General features: G+C 40.7%; 1 protein-coding gene across 1 annotated transcript in view; it reads right to left on the reverse strand.

The window, feature by feature from the left end:
- The window catches only part of astn2 (astrotactin 2), a gene marked incomplete at both ends in the record, with an annotated part of 625,858 nt that overhangs the window by 286,582 nt on the left and 311,453 nt on the right, over positions 1 to 27,823 (reverse strand). Inside the window, one exon of the mRNA XM_080420257.1 lies at positions 17,834 to 17,971. Within this exon, the coding sequence (XP_080276383.1) occupies positions 17,834 to 17,971 (138 nt within the window). The remainder of the gene's footprint in view (positions 1 to 17,833; positions 17,972 to 27,823) is intronic.

A 27,823-nucleotide genomic window follows, 5' to 3' on the forward strand; every position in this document is an offset into this window, starting at 1 on the left:
ATAATTATTTGGGATCCGGTTTTGCCGATCCCGTCGGCCCTCGTTCTAATGACGAAACTGAAACTCCATTTTCTCCTTGTAGTTTTCGCATATCACTGTTTAAAGTAAACCGTTCTAACTACAACAATGGAGCTCCGTTTGACACGTGGTTTTCACTGGTAGAATCAGTGAGAAGTCGCCGATGTTTACAAACAGTGCACAGCTCAATCTTAAGGATTTTAACAAGGTCTATGGCGACGTGAAAAAAACTAAAAAACAACAATAACACGTTGGCACTGGTGAGTACATTATGAGATTAACGTCTGGCATGGAATGTGTTAAAGTTTTGCCTCGCCCACAGGTTGGGATGTTGGGTATACGTACGGAGAGCCCTTTAAGGAGAGTTGCGTCACCTCGGTTCACTTCATCGGGCCAGTCCGAGGAGCCGAATAGTGACAAAGCCCTGAACCGGACGTTTTACGGAATGCACTGGAATCTATGAGCGTTTGTCACTATTTCGAGTTTACATTAACCTACGTGACCGCCGCTGTTTTCTGCCCCCGAAGTGACTCAACTCTCTAAAGGCTCTGGTACGGACCATCAACCAGAAATCACAATGCCTCCAGTCTCCGCCCCCTCCGGCCACGGCTGACGCCGGCAGAGGCATGAAGAGGTAAGTTTGGTGATGAGCTAGCGCTTAGGGATCTGCGTGTTCCTTGTTTTTGCCCCGTGGCTGTTAAAACACCTCTGGTAGGTAACCTCTAAATCTTTCCTGTCCCACCCCTACATCTAACCCGATCTGTCCCGTCCTAGAAAAAAACCACGAGCTCAGCAACCTTCACCAACTATATACCTATATATAACTCACTCTCCACCTGGCAAAGACACATTTTCATGCTTTAGTGGTGGAAAAAGTTATGTTTTACTTAAGTAAAAGTATCAATACTGCAATGTAGAAGTACTCTGTTGCAAGGGAAAGTCCGGAATTCTAAATTTACTTGAGAAAAAGTACAAAAATGTCGGTATCAAAATGTACTTAGAGTACCAAAAGTAAAAGTACTAGAATGCTTGCAAATAGCAGATCTACAAGCTCACAACGCGTCGCGATGCGACGCGTTGTGAGCTTGTAGATCGGCTATTTTCAAATAGCCTCGTTATAAAATAGGGCTAAAGTGGTTAATGTATGTTTTATAATGTTTTTAAATAATTGTAGTGGAGTAAAAGTACAATATTTGCCTCTGAGATGCAGTGGAATACAAGTAAAAGTATAGACAATTGGAAATACTCCAGTAAAGCAAAAGTTCCTCAAAATTGTAAGTACAGTACTTGAGTAAATGCACTTAGTTACTTTACACCACTGTCTCTAACAAACATTCTCACAACACGCATAGATAGACTCATATACAGTAGCTTAGACATGAACACATTCCATAGGAACTGTGGCAGTCCAGTCCCTCTAGGCCCCATCACTCTTATCTGACCTTGCTTGGTGTAGCGTCAACAAAGCAGCATTAGTCAGCTATGTCTGGTGGTGCAAGACGTACAGTACTAGCTCGTTTTACTTGAAGTAAAAGTAGCAATACAACTATAGTATAAAAATGCTCTGTTATATAAGTAAAATGCCTGTATTCAAAATTCAACTTGAGTAAAAGTACAAAAGTATTGGCATCAATATGTGTACTTTACAGCACCAAGTAAAAGTACTAAATGTTTTTCCAAAAATTTGATTGTCTATTTTTGCATTGTGGAAGTATAAAATTGGGCTTAACTCTTTAAGACCGGGAACGCATCTGTGTGTCATTTTTAGATTTCGTTGGGCTATTAAAAAATAGCAGATATACAAGCTCGTAGCGTGGCACCGAGTGCAGCGCTATGATCTTGTAGATCTGCTATTTTTTGAAAAATCATGAAAAGTTGTGCAAATATTAAAAAAAAAATCCTTTTTTTGGCAGAAATTTGTAACTCAAATCTGGGAGTTCCTGGAACTAAATATTTGACAAATGTTCGCTTAAAAAATGTATAATCCAAGATCCAAAAATGTTCAAGATTTTTTTTAAATAGCCCAAAGAAATCTAAAAATGACATACAGATGCGTTCCCGGTCTTAACACATTTACCGCCGGGCCCGTAGTTCTACGGGCCGTTAAATCCAACGGTTAAGCGCCGAGCCCGTAGTCCTACGGGCTGCGGTCTTCCGGGTGCACTTTCGGATTTTTTTTGATCCACTTCCGTTTCCGGTTTGATGACAGGAAATAGAATTATTTGGGATCCGGTTTTGAAGATCACGCCCGCTCCCATTCTACAGACGAAACTGAAACTCAATTCTCTTCCTGTAGTTTTTTCTCCTCGCATTTCACTGTTTAACGTAATCCGCTCTAACTCAAACATGGATGCCCCGTTTGACACGCGATCTTCACTGGGAGATACAGGGAGATCTCGCGGATGTAAACAGACCTCAATAGAGCTCAATCTTAAGGATTTTAACAAGATCTATGGCGACATGAAAAAAACAAAAAAACAACAAAAACACCTTGGCACTGGTGAGTACATTATGAGATTAACCTCTGGCGGTCGATGTGTTAATGGGTTAAGTGGTTTGTAATAATAATCTAAATCTACATCTAAATCCACAAAGTAACTTGTAAATAACTGTAGTTGGAGTAAAAAGTACAATATTTGCCTCCGAGATGTAGCGGAGTAGAAGTACTGAATTATTGAAAAATGTATTGAAACTCAAGTACAGTATACTTTCCACCACTGGCTATACAGTATGTCCCTGATTTCATAAGGCATGCAGCCTTGATAGAATCACAAAGGAACATTTCACATCATAATGAAAGGCAACGCATAAAGTTTACCCTGTGACTCTGCATTCTTTCCAATGTTGTATTCAAACTTCTCTCTATTTGGCAGCTCACTTTTTTTAGTGCGCGAGACGCGTAACACATGGCTTTATGTGCATCAGCACGGTCTGCCAGGAGCTCCACAGCGTTGACAAATGACTCCTAAATTCAGAGGAAAATAAGGGGTGGGCAAGGTGAGACAAAAAAACATAAATTATGGGTTGCCTCGGCTGCATGCTAACGTCGCTACATCCTCCTCTCCCAGATGGGCGAGTCGAAGATGAAAACAGAATCGCAACGCGAGATGAATGTAACTACTATGCTCAAAAGGGACCCAAAAGATGCAAAAAGAACAAGTAACGGGAAGATTATGTGAACGTTTTCCAACATGATGTGTAATTTTAACCCATTAAAACCGGGAACACGTCCGTGTCATTTTAGATTTGAGCTATAAATATTATTTTATACTTTAGCTATACAAAAATAGCAGATCTACAAGCTCGCAGCGCGGTAGATCTGCATTTTTTTTGAAAAATCTGGAACATTTGTGCTAATCTTTGAATACGTGTATTTTTCGAAACAAAATTTTTAACTAAAATCTTTGCTTCTGGGGGTCCCTGGAACAACATATTGTGATGGGGATCGGCGGCCAAAAACATAATTTTGGGGGTCCTTGACAAGAAAAAGTTTGAGCACCACTGATAAAGCAACAATAGTTTTTCAGAAAACTGTCAAGATTTAGAAGACATTTGTCAAATGTTTGACATAATGAACATTTGACAAATGACAAATGACAAATGTTTTGAATAGCCCAAATAAATCTAAAATGACACAGATGTGTTCCCGGATTGAATGGGTTAAAACAGTGATACCCAACCTGTGGTCCGGGGCCCCGTTGGTTGGCCATGAGGATATTGAAAGTGGGCCCCCCCAAAAAAATTGGCAAAACACGACTTTATTGATAACATAACATGAATGGCCCCACACACTTCAGACCAACTTAGCTGCCGTGTTAAGTGGTCAGATAGGTGGACCGTGAACACTTTCGGGATTTTTAAGTATCTGTTCCTACTGTATAATTATTTCTTTTTTGGCACAGAACTCAAAAGTGACCCAAAAAAAAGACATCAGCCTGGCAAAAAAAATCTCAATAGCAATTCTTCTCCCTCCAATCATTAACTCGTCGCGAGCATCGTTTTTGGCACCGCGACTCTTTTTTACTTGACCTAGCACCACATTGGTCGCATCTAAACACCGACTCTAATGTACTTGTTATTAATCTCTCCTCCTCCTCTCTATGCTTTCCCCGGGAATGATGGATGACCAGACGATGCAGCCCAAAGTTAGAGCCCTGCTCCGGCATGATTACAGAGCCTGTTATTGGTCTGCAAACCCCCGCGCTTGATTAATGCTCTTGTTCCAGTTCACCACAAATATGCTGACTCTCATCACGCACTTTTTTGTCGTCGGGATAGAAAAGCGCATTTCCCCCCTTTTTTTTCTCTCGAAGCTTGCTTAAGCCACTCGATCCGGAAACGCATCTGTGTCATTTTTAGATTTTTGTCATATTTTATACTTTTCAAAAACAGCAGATATACAAACTCATAGCGCTACAAGCTTGTAGATCTGCTATTTTTGAAAAACATCATGAACATGTGTGCAGCTCTTTGAATATATGGCTATATGTATTTTTAAAAGCGAATATCTTTAACTAAAATCTTTGCTGGGGGGGGTCCCTGGAAAAAATATTTTGAGATGGGGGGGTCCGCGACCAAAGACATAATTTTGGGGGTCCTTGAGATGAAAATGTTTTGTTCAAGGGACCCCCAGAAGCAAAGATTTTAGTAAAAAAAAAATTTTGAACAAAATATATATATTCAAAGATTTGCACACATTTTCACGATAATAAAAAAATGCAGATCTACAAGCTCACAGCGTGGCACTGAGTGCCACACTGTGAGCTTGTATATCTGCTATTTTTGAATAGCCAAAGTATAAAATAATGGTTATAGGCTATAGCAAAAAAAATATCTAAAATGAAACAGATCCGTTCCAGGATCGAATGGGTTAATCATAATAGAGGCATCTGGGGGAGCACAGCGTATGAAAATGTTGGTAAAAAAAACCTGGGTGATAAAATAAAGATTGATTGAAAGGGTTCATGGGTCATGAAATATGTTTTTTTGACAGAGGGGGGGTAGAGAAATTGGAAGTTGATTTATTAATTGGATTTGTTCAAAGCCTTCCACTTCCTCGCAGTTACATGGGGATCGCGGGGGAAGCGGTATACTTTGAAGGTTGGATTTATCATGGTGGGCAGGCCCATTCATCACCCATGTGGGCTGTCACGGACCACTCTGTGGTTATCGACAGGCTTCTTATTGACAGAAACACACTTGGTCTTTGAGCACAGCTAGCTAGCTCGGAATGTCTGAAGATGCATCGATCGGGTGATTTATGAAGTGTTTTGTTGACAGAGTGACTTTAGCTTTGGGTTCATCAACAACAATGAGAGTTACTAATCACATCAAGCAATTTTGACAAATTCATTGAGCGAAACTGTGCACAGTTATGCTAATGGTAGTTTTTTTTTGCTTTTTTTGTATGCATAATTTGGTCTAGGTATATCAGGTGTATACAGCAGTGGTTCTCAAACTGGGTTCCTTGACAGGGTTCCATTTGTACATTGAGTTATGTGTCCATTGAGTTATGTGGGGTCCTTGAAACTAAAAAGCTTGAGAACCACTGGTATACAGTACATATGAACGAGCACAATGATATCATATATGACATAAGGATTCACATTAAGTACAGTCTGTCAATGGCAGTACATTAGCTAGCAGTACAATAGTGTTTTCCCTCCACTTTCTAAAGTGCTGAAGGCCAGCAGAAATTCCAAGACCGGTGCAAGTATTTATTGATCAGTTCAACTGACATCACATTCACCCTAACACAATAAAGGAATGCTTGAGGTATAAATGCTCTTTCCTGATGCTATGGAGCAGTGGTTTTCAACCCTTTTTCATATCAAGGTCCATTATTTATTCGGCATGTAAGACACGGACCACCGTTTGATGAGATTTAGCCTCTCAGACCCAAGACTTAGAACATTTTGTTATCGTTGGATAAGATTGTGTCCACAATTCCATGCTGTATTGAGGTTGGCACCATTAGGAGAGACAACGGACAAACATTGATCAAAATAACAATTCTTCTACATTATCTAATTGTGTAGACTTCTTGTACGTTCAGTAACGCAGATTTTAAACAATGATTTAACTCTTGAGAGCGTGACAGGTCCATTTGGTTTCATTTTACACTCTCAAGAGTTAAAAGATCTATAAGGGTCCACTATAGGAGTGACCACATTTTGGTCACCAACTCTCCATCATTTATCTGGGGACCACCTGGAACCCCCTCAAGGGCCACTGGTGGTCCCCGGACCACTGCTATAGAGCTCTGTCATAGAATAACATACTCTTGCGTGTTGAGTGTGTGTGTGTGTGTGTGTGTGTGTGTGTGTGTGTGTGTGTGTGTGTGTGTGTGTGTGTGTGTGTGTGTGTGTGTGTGTGTGTGTGTGTGTGTGTATGTGTGTGTGTGTGTATGTGTGCGTGTGCATGTGTGACGCTATGATGCTACTGATAATTCTCTCTGACCAATTGTCCGCAGTGTTTACCTGTCACCTCAGTTCTCTTGTAACCTCGGCGGAGGTGATACCATGAAGTCCCAGGTACTTTTGCCCAATGGAACCCCCCCCCCCCCCCCAAAAAGGTGAGTAGAGTCTAGTCAAGTTAAGCTGGTACCATGACGTATAAAAGCACCATTTGATCACTGAAGAATGAGGTAAATAAAAAATGAAAGCAAATAAATCAATCAATCATCAATCGATCAATCAACTTCATCCTTTTTATCCAAACATGTATAAATCAATGCCAAGTAGCAAGCACTGACAAAATAGCAACATCGTGTCCATCAGCCTCAGCCTACTTATTATTTTAATGCAACCCATTCACTCATTTACTGAATTCATTTTCACTTACAATCAATTAGTGTCTGGTTTAGCATCTGGTTTTTAAATGTCAGGGTCGGCTCTGGGAATACAGTTGCTTTAGGAATTTACATTAACAAAGTTTAAAATACTGCCTGGATAAATCCCCACAGCTATAACACAATCCTTAAACTTAACAGGCATTCACAAATTGTGATTTTTAGCATTTGACTTATTCGACCTATAAGTATTCGAATATTCGATTAATCGATTTGATTATTAAAATAAAAAAAAAAAAAATTGGCCAATGGCATTGACGACTCGACTCAAGGAATGCGAGTCGACATCAGGCTCCTCGACCTCGCCCGACACGTCGACTTTTACGGGAAAGCCCTAGGCACAACCTCACATACAGTATGAAATGATTTGACAACAATCAACCATGAATGGATTAGGAAAACTACTGTACCAACACCAGAGCTCACAGCTGCGTGTCTGCTGTAGAAAAGCCACTGAAAAAAAAATATGCTTTTTTTTCTTCTGAATAATCAACTTTGATGTACATGGAGTGGTCGAATAGTGGTTTGATAGTCGAATATTCGAATATTCGATTATCCTGTTAATGCCCTAACAAGGTGTAAAACTATACAATACTGCATGTCACTATGAATATCAATTTTGAGTCCTATTTTCAAAATACCTTCAGTAGTATATGTGCCTACTGTGTGTTATTTTATAGGAGTTGACATACAGTAGTAACTGTAAATTATAAATTATAAATTTACCCCCAACACTAGTCAATAAAGAGTATCGTGTAAGTGTCAGTTTGTTCCAGGCACTTCAGAACTGTATAGAGAGCAGTGGATTTAGCATCATCTGTTGATCTATTTGCCCTGGAGGTAAAGTGATGCTGATCTTGTTTGCAAATGTTGACTGAACTGTCTCTAGTCTAGAGGGAAACAAAAAGTACCTGAACTGTTACATTTAAACAGTTTATCAATATTTAAACTATTTGTATTCAAAACGTGTATCAATATTACGTGGATAAGGGGGCATTTTCAATAATGATTTTACTTCAAAGCTGCCTATCACTTAAAAAGACTGGCAGTGCAGTTACCATAAAAGTGTCTTGCCATTTAGATGGCAGTTAATATGTGACAGGGGCCTCAGCGATCTATAGCAGATCTACAATGTGACATGTTGTGAACTTGTAGATCGGCTATTTTCACTACTTTTGAAAACGATATATAATAATAACAATAAAGTTGGTTACCGGGATCCAACGTTTTGTTTGTGTTATTTTACAATTGCATGTAGAAGTTGACCATTAAATGGTCGCTGTTTTAAACTACACATCATGGCCTACACAAATGCTGTCTCGGCCCAGCTAGAATAAGTTGAGCCGAGATTTATGAGAACGTTGATGGACAGGAGAAAGGAAGCGACGCACCTCATTAAAAATCCTGGCTATGCCTCACCACGTTCAGCACATATATCCATCATGACTGACCGACTGCATGAGTGACTGCATACACTTTTTGGGAGTGCACACAATCTCCCCAAAAACTCCCACAGGACTTTCAAGGGAGATGTTTTGGCATAATTAGTCGTCTGCATTATTCATAACTATCTGACAGACAGCCCCATAACCCAACAACCCCCATGTTGTGTGAAAGAAATCATTAGCGAGATACATTCACTCATTATTCTACTGAAACTGTCTTTTAATCCGTCATCAAATAAAAATATCCCCTCCTTAATGTTCTCAAAGTTGCAATTTATTTCCTGGTGTGATGTTAAATAGTAATTAAGCCTGATTGATCATTCAGGAGTACCATTCACAACGCCACCGTTGACTCAGGATTCATTTTTGATCCATTTACTACACGTTCAAATAAATAGCTGCAGCTTAGAGGCATTTTGCACAAAAGTGGAACGAGCAAGTTAATTGTTCATATATACGGTAAAGGCAGGTGAAAAGTGTTTGAGGGAGTATGCTGTATACAAGCTGTATACAAGGGCTTTAAGACGCTGAACCCCTAATTGCTCCCGATGAGCAGGTTGGTGCCTTGCATGGTTTCCTCTGCCATCGGTGTATGAATGTGTGTGTGAATGGGTGAATGTAATGCACAATCTATGTACAGCGCTTTGGATAAAAGCGCTATATAAATGCACCATTTACAAGTGTGTTGTTTTGTACGCTTTCACACATTGATATGCAGGTACAGCAATTATCCACTTGACACGAGCATAAACATTGTGGCGGTGCAATCTGGACAGCAATGCTATTTTCACTGTGAACTCCAAATGGAGCTTGAGCTCAAATAATAAAACCTTTATTGGAGCCAAACAAGCTGACATTCACAGAATATGTCTGTAAAGGTTATTATAGCTTTGCATTTTTCATTAGTGTTTATAGGAGTTTTGCTAGTTTAGTTAATTTTGTATTTTTTGAAAATGCTTAGTTTTACTTTAGTGTTTTTTTTAATTAGTTTTACTGTTAGTTTTAGTTTTTATTGCAACATCAGGGGCAAGATTTAACAAGCTAACTAAAACAAGCTAACTAAAACTAAGCCCGTTCTCTCTATGATTTGAGTTACTTTCAGTTATTCATCGTTTTTGTAAAGCCTTGTTGTTGTTTCTCTTCTTCCAATTCTAGTGTGAGTTATTTTGTCAGTTTTAGTTAACTATAATAAACTTGATGTCTGCTGGCTTATTCTGAGAAAACAGGAGTTCATTTGCCAGGCCCAGATGTCCCCTCTACACAGCTGACAGCTGTATTAGCGAGGAGTGATTAGAGGTATTTGCTTTCAGACATGCACACGTAAACAGACGACTGCTCATATCCACAAAGGCAGCTGAGCGCTCCATCTTGAATGCACAATGGAACTAAGACGGAGTGAGAGTGGAGTAGTGCGGCTCCACACACATGAGCGCATTTACATACACAAAGCAAAACACAAACAAACAATGAGCAACAACATCGTCACTGACCTGCTGGCGAGAGCCTGATGCCACCCATCTGTGTGTGTGTGTGTGTGGGTGCAGTGGTGTAAAGTAACTAAGTACATACTCAAGTACTGTACTATTACAGTACAATTTGAGGTGTTTTTCAGTATTTGCAATTTTCAATACTTTTACTTCTATCCCACTACATCTCAGAGGAAAATATTATACTTTTCCTCCACTACAATCATTTGAAAACTGTAGTTACTAGTTACTTTGTAGATTTTGATTATTGTTACAAAACAATATATTTATAAGTATGAATATTTCGGCACTTGAAAATAGCAGATCTACTAGCTCACAATGTGTCGCGATGCAACGCATTGTGAGCTAGTAGATCGGCTATTTTCAAAAGATTTGTGAAATGGGATATTCTGCACAATGAGTACTTTTACTTTTGGGACTTTAAGGACACTTTTATGTTTTTACTCAAGTACATTTTGAATACAGGACTTCTACTTGTAACAGAGTACATCTACTGTACATTGCAGTATTGATACTTTTACTGAAGTAAAACATGTGAGTACTTCTTCTATCACTGTGTGTGCTTGTGTGTGTGTGTGTGTGTGTGTGTGTGTGTGTGTGTGTGTGTGTGTGTGTGTGTGTGTGTGTGTGTGTGTGTGTGTGTGTGTGTGTGTGTGTGTGTGTTTGTGGGGGTGTGTGTGTGTGTGTGTGTGTGTGTGCGCGCGCGTGCGTGCGTGCGCGCGTGCATGCATATGCGTGTGTGTGTGTGCTTGCATGTGTGCGGCGAGGAGGGGGGTCCCCTTATTTCATAAAGGTATGTCGGCACAGAGATGAATTGCAGTAACACAAATTGCCCAAATGGAGCTCCTCCGCTGTGCTGCTGTGAAGCTAAGTACTCCCTTTCTGTTATAGGTGGTCAATTTGCTTCATAGTTGTTAATGACATCGATTCATCATGGCACCAACACCGGTGCTTGAGCGATGGTCAAGGTAAGGAATACGCACAATATAAATAATGACTTTCCCTCTGAGCCGCATAGAAATAACTAACTAACTCACCGCTAGAAATCCCACAGTGATCATTCAAAATTTAAGTTCTGACCAACATTTCATGTTTCTCAACTGTCAACCCAACTGTTAGCACTTTCCAGTAATTGCCTTATAATTCACACATGACATATTTGGTTACAGAACTCCGATATCATTCATCTGAAATTTCAACTACCTGCGTGCGTGTGTGTGTGTGTGTGCCCATGGCTCAGTAAATCCAAGCATTCCAGAAGAAAGCAAACATTCATAATACTTATATTCATTATATTCTACCATAAAATGTAATCAAACACACTTTCGTTAAATCTAAAGCATATAATGGCTTTCACACCATCACTGATTACATCTCCAATTAATGCTAAACCTTTGTTTGTTTGTTTGTTTGTTTCCTTCTTTCCTCCTTTTAATTATTTGTAAGGGACCATGTACAATATTAAACATAATTGTCACCATTCGATACATTGTACCAGATTTAGCTTCAGCTCATTTCAATGTGCAGTCCCATGGCAGTTAATACATACAGTGTATGCTGCACAATCCACAATAACAATAGCAATCACATATATACTGTACTGCATATTATAACACCTAATTGGCGAGAGACATAGTGTAGAAAGGCATATATGCATAAAGTGCAGTGTGCTAAAATAACGCATTAGCTATGAATTAGTGATTACATGTGTGTTTAGCCTCAAGCCATCTTTTCACTTTGGTTTGCGAAGCTGCTCAAGAACTGCCACACTTAATATCTACTGGAAGTGTATCTCTATTGCTAATCTTACAATAAATACACGTAATCTCTATACGTATGTCTGAAATCCACGTATCTCGAGAACCGTCCTACCGACCGACTTCAAACTCGGCACGCGCGTCGCCGCCGGCCCGAGGGAGAGCCGTGCCCGGCGCCGAGTCGGTCGGATAGGTTGTTGTCCAGAACCGCCATAAAAAGGCTCTGGCCATGGCCCCAAACGAGCCAATTGATTGCCATGGCAACCACAGCCTTTATAAGCTTGATTTGGCAAATTCCCTACTCCTGTCGAAATTCCCCCACACCTGCTATTTGATTAGTTAGTCAGTGCACTTTCCACAGTCTGTTTGCACTCTTCAGACATTCTCCACACATTCAACACAGACATTTATACCACAGCGGGCACCGGTCTAGTAATCTTAAAAAGAGAAGCCAGACAGATGGGTATTGAGCAATCTCTGTAGTATTGGCAGTCCTGGTGGACCTGGTAGTGCTGTAATAAATTCAGACGTGTGTGTGTGTGTGTGTGTGTGTGTGTGTGTGTGTGTGTGTGTGTGTGTGTGTGTGTGTGTGTGTGTGTGTGTGTGTGTGTGCACTGCAGCATCTCCAGCTAACTACCTGAGACGAGATACACATAGACAATTAGTGTGATAGAATCATAGCATGCAAGTACATTTTTGCATCATCAGTGAAAGGACAGTTTGTATAAGCCTGATGTTCCACAAATGACATGCTCCAAGTAATTATGTGAGAGTGATATTAAGGAGTAAAACAGATTGAGTGTGCAATTGCAAAGGGGTCATGTGCTCCAAATTAGACCAGCTATAGAAAAAAAAACATACCACACACATACCATTATATAAGAAATAATGCTCTGAGATATGGGAAATAATGGTTCTAGCGGGCTCCACCAAGTCTGTTATTTTCCTACATTGGAAAACGTTAAGGCTCTGACTCACTCAAAACATAAGACACTCACGTCACCAAGCGCAGCCCGTGTTTACAACGGCTGTAATCACACTGGAGGCGTCAAGTGGGCGCGTCAACAAAACCTATTTTGGAGTGTCGACAACACGCGGCTGCAGAGCCATTCAAAATGAGCCGGAGGAACGCAGAGACGTAAACCTCTTTTTATTTCACACTTCTATTGCAGTGCATGTGTTTGTTTTCACCCGTTTGACCATTTTAGAAACACAAGTTAGCCCATTAAAAACCGGGAAAGCATCATCTTAGATTTTAGCTATATAAATATAGCACATTGGTTGGCTATTCAAAAATAGCAGATATACAAGCTCGTAGCGCGTCACTTCGTGCCGCGCTATGAGCTTGTAGATCTGTTATTTTTGAAAAATCTTGAAATTGTGTGCAAATCTTTGAATATATATATATGTTTTTAAAGCAAACATTTTAACTCAATTCTTTACATATAATTGTGGGGGTCCTTGACATGAAAAGGTCTGAACACCACTGATATAGCAACACACGTTTTTAACTTTTTTTTAACTTTTGTAGGCACAGGTTTTAATGGGTTAAGCAGACAATGTCAACAGGCAGACTCATTTGACACTCATTAATAGCCCTTTCAGCATGTCATGACAGGACCTTCAGAGTGCATTATCACTCTCACACCATGGCCTTTTACCAGAGGAAATTATTTGCCAATAAAAACGGTGTTGTCTTGGTAACCACTTTCTAGTCCAACATGCTCCTAAAAAATGTCTATTACTGTTGTTATGGATACATTAAGTTTAATATGTTTCCCTCATGAAATAAACACAACTTATACACTGATTGCAGAACTCAAAATCACGAGCAGCTATGATTACGCCTTCATCACATCCAGACTCGCGACTACTGCAATAGCCTCCTATACGGTGTCACCACCAAGGTTCTCAACAAACTGCAGTACGCACTGTACAAAACTGTGCCGAACGCCTGCTCACCAGAACCCAATCCAGGGACCACATCACACCAGTCCTCTGTGACCTTCACTGGCTCCCCAGGAGATCAGGCTGGGCTCCCAGTAAAGAAAATAATAGATTTCAAGATACTGATCACCACCTATAGAGCGTCGCAGTTCCCGCCCACTTCCTGTTTTTTTTGGTGCCGGAAGAAAAAACTCAATGCATTTTTCCATTGACATTTCCAAAAATATTTATATCTATTAATTTAAGCCTCGAATCAAGCCATCGTGACATGACATGAATCATGACCATAAACGTTTGATTCTGTGATTTTTTTTTTGTTGAAAACGGCAAAACAAAGGGTATTTATTAAATATAGTATATCATATAATTAAATATAAAATAAAAAAAAATCACAGAAAAAAACGTTTTATGGTCATGATTCATGTCATCTCGTGATGGCTTGATTCGAGGCTTAAATTAATAGATATAAATATTTTTGGAAATGTCAATGGAAAAATGCATTGAGTTTTTTCTTCCGGCACCAAAAAAAACAGGAAGTGGGCGGGAACTGCGACGCTCTATAAGGCCCTCAACAACCAGGCCCCCCCCCGCTACGTATCTGAACTCCTCCAAGGCCACGCCCCCTCCCACTCCCTTAGGTCGGGTGATGCCAACCATAGACATATGAAGGTAGACGCCTCCTCCGGCTCTGAGACGCCTGTATCTCGGGCGCGCACCAGCTTCCGCAGGGCAAAGCGGGAAGCTTTTGCGTGTGTCACCGAAGGGGACGTTCGGTAGGCCAATCAGAGGCAGGTGGGGGCCGGTCTTTTCGTAAACCCAGCCCTTAACCCTTTAAGAGGCAGCCGCGCAGCAACTAGTCAGTTAAGACGCGCTGCCTGTGATTGGCCAGTAGTGAACGTGCTGTATGTACCCCATATGGGTAGCTGGAGTCCCTCAGGGCTCAACACTAATGCATTTCCTTTTTTCTGTTATTGTGGGGAAAGCTTTCGCCGAAAATAGCCGATAGACAAGTTCACAATGCGACGCAGATCTGCTACTTTCGGCGAAAGCTTTCCCCACAATACCAATGCTGGGAATTACGTGGTTAAACCTTTTAACTCGTGCTTTTCCTAATAAAGTTGTTTTTACTGTGTCTCTGTAAAGCGACTTTAGAAAAGCGCTATATAAATTGTATGTATGAATGAACATGACACACACTACGCATTTTCTTTCACGCTCCACATTTAGGAGCGCTGGTGAATTGCGTACCCATACACAAAAGGTAACAATAAAGAGACCTTGAACTTTGAACGACGCGTGAGTGAGTCTTCACTGTTGTGCGCATAAAAATGACCTTTCCCCCCCTATTTATTACTGTACTACCCCGGTGAGATTCAATATTCTATGATTCAAGGATTTTTCTTTGTGATATGCAGACAAAGGCTTGTTGATTGGCCAGTTATCCTGACAGCGTGTCTTAGCACGGTCAGCGCTGCCAACTTTAGTATTACTGTAAACTGACAGAGTGTTCCGTGTCCTCTATATACCGTTAAGGCCTGGAACGCATCTGTGTCATTTTTAGATTTGAGCTAAAAAGCACTATTTTACACTTTGGCTATTCAAAAATAGCAGATCTACAAGCTCGTAGCGCGGCACTCGTGCCGCGCTACGAGCTTGTAGATCTGCTATTTTTAGAAAAATTGTGAAAATGTGTGCAAATCTTTGAATATGTATGTTTTTAAAGCGAACATTTGTAACTCAAATCTTTGCTTCTAGGGGGGGGTCCCTGGAACAAAATATTTTGAGATGGGGGTCCGCGGCCAAATACGTATCATTTTGGGGGTCCTTGACATGAAAAAGTTTGGGAACCACTGATACAGAAACATAGTTTTTTTTTTCAAAAAAAACTGTTAGGATTTAGAAGACATTTTTTGTAGAATCTCAGGTCTTAATGGGATATCACACTGCGTCTGCTATTGTGTGACTGGAGGAGAAAATTGTCGCTGGCCACTGCGGAGATGGGAGGATCAGATTGAGGACCCGGCGACCATGGCCTCCCGCTCTCTCCGCACCACATTTTTCTAAATTGTGTAGATGGTGAAGACAGGCAGGCAGACAGCCTAGTGAGTGTAATTACCCTGAAAGATCTCAAATGTGAAATTTTGTAGCTGGTATGTGCTTTTGTATACCGTTGCTGTCGGGCAGAAACCAGCCATCTATCTATATTTTTCAACTATTTTTGCCGGACCCAGGGGGTCTGGCTTACATGAGGCTTTGTACCTGTTTTCTCCATACATGGGCATGGTCACTTTGTCCTTAGGCCCCAGCCATAAAAGTCTGTCCCCCTTTCGTCCATACATGGGCATGTTTTGTACCTGTTTTCTCCATACATGGGCAAAAAACTGGTTTTGGTCACTTTGTCCTTAGGCCCCAGCCATAAAAGTCTGTCCCCCTTTCGTCCATACATGGGCATAGACACAGGCTGACACGTCATGTGAAGTCTGGGTCTGGCAGAACCAGGTCTCCTGGTCTTGTTTATAAATCAGTGCTATTGAACACCCTTTATGTCTGTGTGTGGGTTTTGCAAATATTGAACCAATGAAAAGTATTAAAAAAACATACTCTAGGTGGGGTTGGCGAAAAGGCCTCTCTGTGTGGAGTTTGCATGTTCTCCCTGTGTCTCCCAGGGTAGGTACCCTCACAAAAACATGCAGTAATCCTGGTCTCTATATTGCCTGCTTGGTTGGAATAACGTGTTCCTTCCACACGCAACCAGGGAACCTCCGGCCCTGTCTGGTGATAAGAAGCGGCTTGCTAGCTCTCATGCATTGAAGGAGGCATGAGCTCGGCTCTAGGCTCTCCCTGGGCTGGCAGAGGGAGTGTAGCGCCCAGGATTACATAGGTAATTGGCACTGGGTGAAAAAAATGGGTTACAAAAATTGGAAAAAAGTATTACAAAGCACCTCCTGACTCCATTGGATCCTCAAACTGTCGTTCAAACCAAAACAAAAAAGCCCAAATGCCCATCCCTAATGGCTGCTTTGCAGTGTGCATGTAAAAAGAGATCTGGTCACAGTGCAGGCTGAAGGCAAATAACAGAAATGCTGTTAAATGTCGGGTTTACACAGAACTGTGTGATCAGATCGCTCATTATACGGGTAATTGTATGCGTATAAATATCACGTGTTAGTACCGTGCGTAATGAGGCCGATGTGATTAGGAGGTGATTGGATCGGCCAGACCACTTCTAGAGGTGGTCCGAGTTGCATTGAGATTGCATTTCAGACTTTAAACGCAATCTGGACAGCCTTTGCCGTGGTGGCATTTATTACATAGTCAAGTTGGAAGTGAGAATTGGGGAACGCTGACATGAACGCCTATGAAATTATTCAGACTTTATGTAGTGGAAAGTATTTAGCCTTTGATTGCACATCAAGGCCGTGCTGAAACACTTCTGCTCACTGTAAGTTCAGAATGGGGAGATAATGATAATGCTCTTTTGGCAGAAATGAGGGAAAGGATTAAAGAGACAAGTAAAGAAAGGTTTTGAAAAGCTGTGTGTGAGAGCGACATCACAGCAGTGAGGGTGAACCAGTAGACGGATTTTCCCCACAAACACCCAAATATCTTAGAGTTCACATAACATGGACTATTTCAAGACGCAATATTATACTTGCCATGTGGCGGAAATAACATATCTATAAGCTCACAACGTTGACCACGTTGTGAGCTTGTGGATTGGCTATTTTCAAACCACTTTGAGCAATTTAGAAACTTTTCGCTTATAATAATGACATGCCCAGAATAGGGACACCAGGTTGAAAAAGGCTCAAAAGTAATGTATTAATTTAATAAGCCCTCCAATCATTATTGGCTTAGTAGCCTCGATCTCCAGGCTTTTATTTTCCTTCGTGTTTTGCTCAAAAAGAAAGCCTGGACCAAGGTTTCTGGACCAAGCTGTTGAAATTTCTGGCATAGGAAGTGGGAGTCAACCTTTCATTTCCCCAACCAACCAGAGTGCAGTGGGCGTCGCTCCAAATGTTGTTACGTCAGGGCTCTCAATGCTGCACATTGGGGGAGGAGGAGGGGCGCGGGGCAGGGCGGGGGCGGGCGCACAGATCGGTGAACCAATGGGAGCCACTGGTGGTTTTCACCAGAGATTTTGAATCCACCCCTCTAGACCAGATATCAGAAGCGCTGGGGCAGGCTATTGGCTTAGAGACCATGCAATCTTAATGCAGTTGTACCCCAAGGTGACGGGATAAGCCTACAGTAAATAGCATGCTTAGTGAATGGCCCCAGACATCACTCCATGTGGCAGCATGTAAGTCTGAAATGATCCAAACTGACCTGACATCGCCGGGATCCTCTGTAACCAGCACGTCCGTCTTGCAGCTGGCGATGGGGTTGATTGACAGCTCCATTGGTGGCACCACGAAGCTCTTGCTGACTGGCAGCCACAAGCCTTGGCCCAGGCTGTAGGATGACCTGGGTTCACAAAGACACAAGTGTCATTCTCAATCTCTCACACACACACATAAGAACACTTAAATAATTACAATGCTGGTGTCTGATGAGGAACTAAGACCCTGGCATTAATATATATATATATATATATATATATATATATATATATATATATATATATATATATCTAGTGATCACATTATGAAAGAAAATCAAAATACAGATTCAACTAAAGCAAGGGTTCCCAAACTTTTCAGGCCATGACCCTCCAGAATTATCATATTTGAACTGGGGACCCCCCACCCTGACCAGCATTTGGAATTGTAGGAGTTGAGGCATTAGATTTAGTTTGACTCGGTTCTACAGATAAATAGCAGATCAACATGTTCACAACGCCTTGCGATGCGAGCCGCTGTGAGCTTGTAGATCGGCTATTTTCCTAAATGTTTGCCTCTTTCTTAGGTAATATTTGACAATTTGGCCAATGTTTGACATATCTGTATAGCATTGTTTGTTTTTTGCCCTTTCGTATTTGTATTTATTATTTTCATTTTAGAGGTATTAAAAAAGGTCTTAAATTGTCACTTTAGAAATGTGCTGATGATACCCTGTATACACTTGTACTGTATGTTGTATTTGTTTACTGTTGAGTGAGAAAACAATGTTGCACATTAAGCTAATCATATGGGGACCCCCAGTTTTGGGAACCATTGAACTAAAGTGCACCTAAAGTAGACAGACAGACAGACAGACAGACAGACAGACAGACAGACACTGTATGGAAACTGTGTTCTTTGTCGCTGCACCAGCAGCTCTTCTACAGGTTGGGTCAGGGCGCCTGTTCAGCAGGAAGTGGAAGTGGGGGAAGATGGTGTGAGCCTCTGTGTGTGCATTACACTCTCAATGAAAAGCCTCTCTGTCAGGTTAAAGGAAGTGGCCGGCGCCTCCGTGTGTATCGGAGGAGACATGTGGTTGTCCACACCATTCCCAAGGCCAAACGGGGAGATTGACAGTGACAGGTACCACAGTACATATGGCGGGAATTGGCTACAAAAAAAAAACAAATTGAATTTTAAGCCAGGGCTAGCCGTAGTGTTTACCTAACATTACCATTTAACCCATTAAGACCGGGACATGCAGCATCTGTTTCATTTTAGATTTTAACCACGTCAACCATTATTTCATAGTTTGGCTATTCAAAAATAGCAGATATACAAGCTCATAGCGTGGCACCGAGTGCCGCACTATGAGCTTGTAGATCTGCCTCTGCCTTTGCGTTTGTGCAATATATTATTATTATTATATATATATATATATATATATATATATATCTCTCTTTTAAAGCGAACGTTTTTAACTCCGATCTGCGCTTCTGGGGGGTCCCTGGAACAACATATTTTGAGATGGAGGGTCCGTGGCCAAATACATATCATTTTGGGGGTCCTTGACATGGAAAAGTTTGAGAACCACTGATTATAGCAACATGAGTTTTTTCAAAAAACTGTTAGGATTTAGAAGACATTTGTTACAAATGTTCGCTTTAAAAATATATATATTCAAATATTTGCAAAAAATTTTACGATAAAAAAAAAAGAAGCAATTTTTTACCAAAGAAATCTTAGAATGACACGGATGCGTTCCCGGTCTGAATGGGTTAAAAAGGGTATTTGTAGTGATCCCTGGGGGAAAATTACTTGTCTGCCTTTTGACCAATCCTATTAGGAGCAGTGTGCTGCTCCTAGTGAGCGTACGGGGAGCAATTTGGGGTTCAGTTGTCTTGCTCGGGGACACCTCGACACGAAGCCCCGGAAGAGCCCGGAGATCGAACTGATTCCCAGATGACCCGCTCGACCTCCTGAGCCACCGCTGCCCTCCCTATATGCCATGTATTAACCTGCCTTGCTTTTTAATCTGAAGAACACGTTACACAAATACTTGGACAAGCAATAAAAACGTTTAATTCCATCACGGTCGAACCTCATGGCTGATTTACCGTATACTTAGTTGCGGGCCATGTGTCTCGTACCGGAAATAGCTGATCTAAAAGCTCACAACGTGTCACGCTGCGACGCTGTTGGAGTTGTTGATCGACTATTTTCGGTGCGAGGCACGATGCGCAACTTAGTATGAATCAGGTTTTAGTCAAACAGTGCTACCAGCTCTGACAAAAAGCTAAAGTGACACAGAGCCTCTGACAAGCAGAGTTACATCGCATTAACCGCAGATTCACAAACGATTCAGAACTTACAGTCACACAGCTCATGTTATGACACATCAATGGGAAATGAAAAGTTGTGCCCTCCAGTATCGTGTTAAATATCGGATCATGGACTTGTTATTGTGTTATACTCAGTGGTGTAAAATAACTCAAATACTCAGGTACTGTAATTCCTTTTGAGGTATTCTTATTACTTTACTGGAGTATTTCCAATTTTCAGTACGTTTACTTCTACTCCATTACATCTCAGAGGCAAATATTCTACTTTTACCGCACTACAATTAATTGACAACTTTAGTTACTAGTTACTTTGTAGATATAAATTATTACATTATAAAACATACATTAACCACTTTAGCCCTATTTTATACCTAGGCTATTTGAAAATAGCCGATCTACAAGCTCATAACACGTTGCATCACAACATATTGTGAACTTGTAGATCTGCTATTTTCAAACATTTAGTACTTTTACTTTTGGTACTTTAAGTATATTTTGATGCCAATACTTTTGTACTTTTACTCAAGTAACATTTTGAACACGGCCTTTTACATGCAACAGAGTATTTTTATATTGTGGTATTGCTACTTTTCCTTAAGTAAAATATCTAAGTACTTCTTCCAGTATATCCAGATATACTGTACCATATCATGAGTTTTTGGTATCGTTACATTACATCCGTAATCACATACTGAGTATCTTTCAGAGGTTTTATGAAATGTGTATGAGTAGAGAAGTAAAACCGAATGGAAAAAGTGAGTCTCTGTGTTGGCATGTCTGAATGCTGCAGAATGCTGCTGTTTGTGTGTGAGTTATGACATCCACTTAAACTGAACATGAGACATTCTCACATCTACTCCATTAGTGGTTCTCGTCTCTATTCACTTCTGTTTCTGAGACATTTGATGATGCCAAGTATAGATCTGTTGGGGATTTGACAGGCTGTTGACAGCCAAGCATTATGTATTTACATAAAGTTATTTATGTGCCCGACAATTACCTTCCCATACTTGATAATGGTGTAACGAATTACGTCACTGACTCCACTGTTTAACACTAAAACTGTGAAAGGCTAATGCTATACTGCATTCTTCAATCCATAACTTTTGCTAAACATGTTGTACTTAACGTGCCGTCATTGCTAATCAGTATTTCAAAATATGAAGAGATATAGTATACGTTTAATGAAAACTAGAAACACTGCATCGCGGTTGTATGCCTCTGCCAACCAGTTGCCCTCCACATCCATGTCTGACCAGACTCACATAGTACAGTGGTTCCCAAACTGGGGGCAGGGACCCCCAGGGGGGTCCCCAAATTTTTTTTTCTTCACAATGTTCCACAGAAACGTTGTGGAAATAGCCGATCTAAAGCTCACAACGCCTCGCAGTGCGAGGCGTTGTGAGCTTGTAGTTCGGCAAATATGATTATTTTGGGGGGTTACTGCCTGAAAAGTTTGAGAACCCTTGACGTAGTACAGTGGTTACCCGTTCATTCATGCACGATCTTCAAACGGCCGCCTATTGGACACCGTAGGGATCCAGAGGTTTCGGTGGGTACCTTTCAAAGTTGACGCCCACAGATTCTTAGCGCCTCCCATTGAAATTATCAGAAAGTGTAGTGTGGCCGTTCAGCCACGAGGTGGCGTTTGGTATCAAAATGTACTCAAATTAAAAAGTAAAAGTACTCGTTATGCAGAAAGTTTCACACGTTATGTCAAAATTGAAAATAGCAGATCTACAAGCTCACAACATGTAGCTTAATTCTGCTATTTTTAAAATAGACAACGTTTATATAAGGCTGAAGTGGTTAATGTATGTTTTGTAATAATAATAAAGTCTGCAAAGTAACTAGTAACTGATGCGCATCCGTCTGTGTGTGTGTGTGTGTGCGTGTGCGTGTGCGTGTGCGTGTGTGTGCGTGTGTGCATGTCTGACTGTGCAGCTTGTGCGCGCCGACAGACAGACAGACAGACAGACAGACAGACAGACAGACAGACAGACGTCTTATATATATTCAGTCAAGTCAGTCTAGTGGTTAAAGCTGATGTCCAGTGATTTTACGGCCCGGGTTTGAATCCCACGCTATGATCTTGCATATCTGCTGTTTTTGAAAGCTAGAAACTCGAACTTTGATCAGTGATTTAATTATTAAACATGTACTACGTAGCCTACTGTTGTTTGATTATTAATTATTATTAAAGATAGATTGTAACATCTACAAAGTAACTGCGCTCAGTGCTGTATTTCCGAATAGAGAATATGCAACTCATTCCATTGGGTGTATGTGTGTGTGTGTGGGGGGGGGGGGATTATTTACCTCACAAGAAGTTGCACACATGACAAAGTTATTTTCACTACTTTTATGGTACAATGTTGTACAACTTATTTCCTTCTGTTATTTTGTAATCAAATTCCGTGCAGAATGTCCCGTTTTTTACCACAATATAAAAATACTCTGTTACAAGTAAAAGGCCTGTGTTAAAAATGTTTGGCATCAAAATATGTGGTTAGATAGTTTTCAAATAATTGTAGTGGAGTAAAATAACTTACTTTACATCACTGTTGTTCTTTAAATCTAATTAGTATTATTAAAGATAGATTGTAACATCTACAAAGTAACTAGTAACTATAAAGCTCTATGAACGTGTATAATCTTGTGCCATTATAAGCATCTCTCTCCTATAGTCAATCGACGTCGTAAATCGACGCTCATTAGCAGTCAACACATTACACGTTAATTTACATTTAAGGTCAAAACATGTTTTGTTCATAAAGTACCACCATGTCCATTGACATCATTATTTATTTCATAGGTAAATGGCATGGACCCACATGTTGACGTCACAAACGTAACATGAGGACCTGGGCCGTTGCTCTGATCCACTCCATACTTGGCACCAACACTGTTCAGGGTCTGCCATGACAATAGCCTTGAATAGTCCGTAGTCTTCTCTAGAGGACAGATTATTTTTTGTTGCTCTTGGTAGTCATGGCTGCCAGTTCCCACCTGATGTTGTGTGGGAGTTCAGACTGCTCCAGATCGTACTGAATAACTGATAGCTTACATAACGTCTTAAGACTAGGACTCAAGTCTAAGATGATCAGGTCATTGGGTTTGTTATCTCCTCCAGAGAGGATGATACGATCTCCCACCATGCAACAGCACATCTTAAACATTGGATCCGGTCCTTTCCCCTTGGGCTCCACCTTCTTCCAGGAGAATGTCTCTAGATTGCATTTCCACAGATCATTGAAGTACTTAGACTTAGAGTAACTGTAACCACCATATTTGTACAGCTCTCCATTGTAGGTAAAGGCTGAATGATTGTAGCGTCTTTCTGTAAGAAGCTGTGCAGAAGGTGTGTTCAGCCAGCAGTCGGTCTCTGTGTCAAACACTCTGATGATGTAGTTGTAGTTCTGATCCCACGGGTCCTCTTCGCCCCCAAATACAAACATCTTAGTCCCGATGATGGTGGCAGAGTGATATGATGAAGCAGGTGGTCGAGCTCCTCTGGAGTTAATTAAAGACCAGACCATTGTGTTGGTGTCCAACTTGTAGATGTCATTAGTGCGTCTAAAATTATCCTTCAATCCTCCATGGATAAATATGACCTTCCCCAAGACACAGGCTGAGTGGTTCATCCTCACCTCTGGAATAGTCCCTGACACCTCGGGTTTGAACCATATGTGGGCGTCAACATCAAATGCATAAAGAACGTTGCAGTAAGGAAAACATCCCCAGAAGTAGATGATATATTCTATCAGTACAGCTGAGTGGCCTTGATGCATGGTGGAAACCACGAGGGGATTTTCTCTTCCAGTTGTCACTGGAGGCAACTTCCTCCAACGCAAAGACACTGTGTTGAAAACATGGACATCAATCTGAGCCTTCAAACCTTCAAAGTAGTACACCTTGTGCTCCACTGCAACAGCAACAGCCTGACCGCCTGGTCTTGGCTCTCCATTCAGATGGACCGTCCAGCAGAACATTTCTCACACTAGAAACAAAGTCAGATCTGTCTCACTCTGAACAACACTGGAGTCTTAATGTGTGCGTTGTCTCTTAAATTGCTTCAGTGGCACAAATGTCACGCAAAGTTTGTCCAATCCACAAAGTCAATCCGTTGGGTTGGCCAATCATGGAAGGTGATGACTGTTGATCTCCCAATATGGCAATGTGACAGTGTGTTCAGCTACACAACAGACAGTGTGTTAAGCTACACAGCAGACAGTGTGTTCAGATACACAACAGACAGTGTGTTCAGCTACACAGCAGACAGTGTGTTCACCTACACAGAAGACAGTGTGTTCAGATACACAACAGAAAGTGTGTTCAGATACACAGCAGACAGTGTGTTCAGATACACAACATAAAGTGTGTTCAGATACACAACATAAAGTGTGTTCAGATACACAGCAGACAGTGTGTTCAGATACACAACAGAAAGTGTGTTCAGATACACAACAGAAAGTGTGTTCAGATACACAGTAGACAGTGTGTTCAGATACACAGTAGACAGTGTGTTCAGATACACAGTAGAGTAGACAGTGTGTTCAGCAGCGAGTGCCGTGCTATGAGCTTTTAAATACTGTACATGTAGTGAATGAAGACTTTGAAGGAATTTAATTAATGTTTGTGTCACGGTGACCTTGACCACCTCACAACGTTCGTAACGTTTACTAGGTTGGGACAGAAAGACAGACAGACGGTGTACATACAGTACGTATTAGGGGTGTGCACTAATTTCACGAAACAATACGATACGATACAATATTGGGCTCACGACATCGATACGATACGATACATGGTACTTTTTTATTATGAAAATGCAAACAAATACTTCTGTTTTTGCATTTTTGTTTTATTATTTTAAAAATAAATGCATTTTTTTCATTTATTTTTTTAAACACATTTTTTTCTCCCCAAAACGATACATATCGTCACAAAAACCTATCGCGATACATATATCGGCACACCCCTAGTACGTATTAGGGGTGTCACGATACTCGATACGTATCGAAATCGAACCGAAAATGACGTTCGAAATCAAAAGCCGTATCGCGATTCAAGGGTTAATTTAAAAAAAATACTCCCGCGCATGCGCACATCCGATTGCACGTCCGGGTGAAGGCATGCTCGAGCCTCTCATGGAGCCGCTGTTGTGTTTTTCCGTGCATCGCGCATGCGAGCTTACGACGGGGGAGAAAAAAAAGTCGAGAGGACAAACCCACACGCACCACAGAGGAGTTTGGATGGGGACAGAGAGAGAGACCACTGTAGCGTTGCGTCTGTATTACTACTTTACATTTCACCATGGCCACTGCTGAAGCCAGCGATGGTAATGATGATACACAAACGGAAGAATTGGAAAACCCTCCCGCTTCCTTTAAGTCAAAAGTCTGACAATATTTTGGCTTCCCAGTGAATTATGAGGGCACCCGACGCGTTGTTGACAAAACGGCTACCGCTTGTCGATTATGCTCCACTGTCTCCACATTGATAGTTGCTCCGTCTTCTCTTTTTCCCCTCTACACCTATACCTCTCGGCCAAAAATAGCCGATCTACAAGCTCACAACGCCTGTAGATCTGCTATTTTTGGCTAAAGTTCACCTCAGAAAAGGGGTGGGGTTAAGGTAAAAAAAAAAAACCTGTTGGAGACCCCTGGCTTAGCTTATTATTCACATTTCTTGTTTGTTAAAGCTCTTACCTGTTCAAACAATGGGAACATACTTTAAGATGTTTAAGAACATGTAGAACATGTAGCCAAATAATAGTTGTCTTTGGATCCTTTTTTCTTACATGTTCAACTTTGTATTTAGATTTTATTTAGTTATAGAGCTTCACAAGAATGTTGTTGTTAACTCATCTTAAAGAAGAATCTGAAAATGACAGTTGTTGTAAGGGCATAAAACCCTTTTTGTTATTCTCATTTGATATTATTCAAATAAAAGGGACTTATTGAGAAACATGTGTTTTTCTTTACAAATCAAGACAATAGCCTAAATTAATAATCATATAGCCCTCAAAGCTGAAAAAAAGGACGTTATATATCGTATCGAAAATCGAATCGTGACCTTAAAATCGAAAGTCGAATCGAATCGTGGATTAGGCGTATCATGACACCCCTAGTACGTATGTACAAACAACCCAGAAACATAATGCGTCTGGCCATGCACGGCTGTCGCCGGCATCATTTTTCCCCCCATGTGATCAAGCATCACATTAATTTGTAGACTTGAGAATAACAGAAGGAACTGAATGTGAATAAGTATATCCAAACATCATTGCTGATCAGGTTAGGCCTGACATCCCTGAATGTTGATGACTGCATGTAGGGCAGCCGGGTGTACTACTGTTGCACCTCATTCATACTTTCACATTCAACAAAATAATCAATAATTGATTATAACTATCCAATATGGCAAATATATTTATTTTTCACTGCTTGGAGTGATTTTCACAAGCTAGACAAACATTGGAGCAAAGGAAAAACTCGTGCCAAGTGATAGCTTGTGTACACCTGCAATAGTAACAGCAGTAACCAGTGTTAACACAAATATCAACTGTAGAAAGTACTGCAATACATAGTCCTGCATTTAAAAAAAAAAAGTATAGTCCAATCTAGACTAGACTCAAACCTTCCAATAGCTTATGTACATATTATATTTGGTCTGGTTTGGTAGGAGACTACTATTGAGTGTAATGTCTAAGGGTGAGGTCTCAATTATTATCCTTAAAGGGGTAGTTCACCCCCCAAATAACTTTTTTTCTATTGATTACTCACCCCATGGAGCCTTGAATTCATGGATATTTTTTTGTTTTTGTCGCATTCCTTCCTTTATTATTTGATTATAATAAATGTAGCCCCATTGATTCCGGTAGGAGACACAAATGCATTTGTGTCTCCTACCGGAATCAATGGGGACACATTTATTATAATCAAATTATTGGCTTAGGAATGTGACAAAAACAAAAAAATATCTATGAATTCAAGGCTCCAGATGGTCAGTAATCAATAGAAAAAAAGTTATTTTGGGGGTGAACTACCCCTTTAACCCATTAAGACCTGAAGCCAATTCTACATGTCTCCTAAATCCCAACAGTATTCTGAAAAAAACGTATGTTTCTATATCAGTGGTGCTCAATCTTTTTCATGTCAAGGACCCCAAAATTATACGTAGTTGGCCGCGGACCTCCATCTCAAAATATGTTGTTCCAGGGACCCCCCAGAAGCAAAGATTTTAGTTAAAAATGTTCGCTTTAAAAATATATATATTCAAAGATTTGCACACATTTTCACAATTTTTCAAAAGTAGCAGATCTACAAGCTCATATAGCGCGCCGAGTGCCGCGCTATGAGCTTGTATATCTGCTATTTTTGAATAGCCAAAGTGTAAAATAATGCTTTTTTAGCTCAAATCAAAAAAAATACACAGATCCCAGGTCTCCAGGTCTCAATTGGTTAAAAAAAAGTGTCCATTCTGTTTGTTAGACAACAAGCTTGTTGCTTACCTGACTCAAACCTTCCAATAGCTAATGTACATATCCTATTTGGTCTGGTTGGGTAGGAGACTACTATTAAAGGTAATGGGGGGTAAGTGTGGTCTCAATTTTTATCCTTAACCACTTATACTGTATACAAGGGACGCCA

Source organism: Gymnoscopelus braueri, assembly GCF_963280865.1.
Source record: "Gymnoscopelus braueri genome assembly, chromosome: 22".
Lineage (NCBI taxonomy): Eukaryota > Metazoa > Chordata > Actinopteri > Myctophiformes > Myctophidae > Gymnoscopelus > Gymnoscopelus braueri.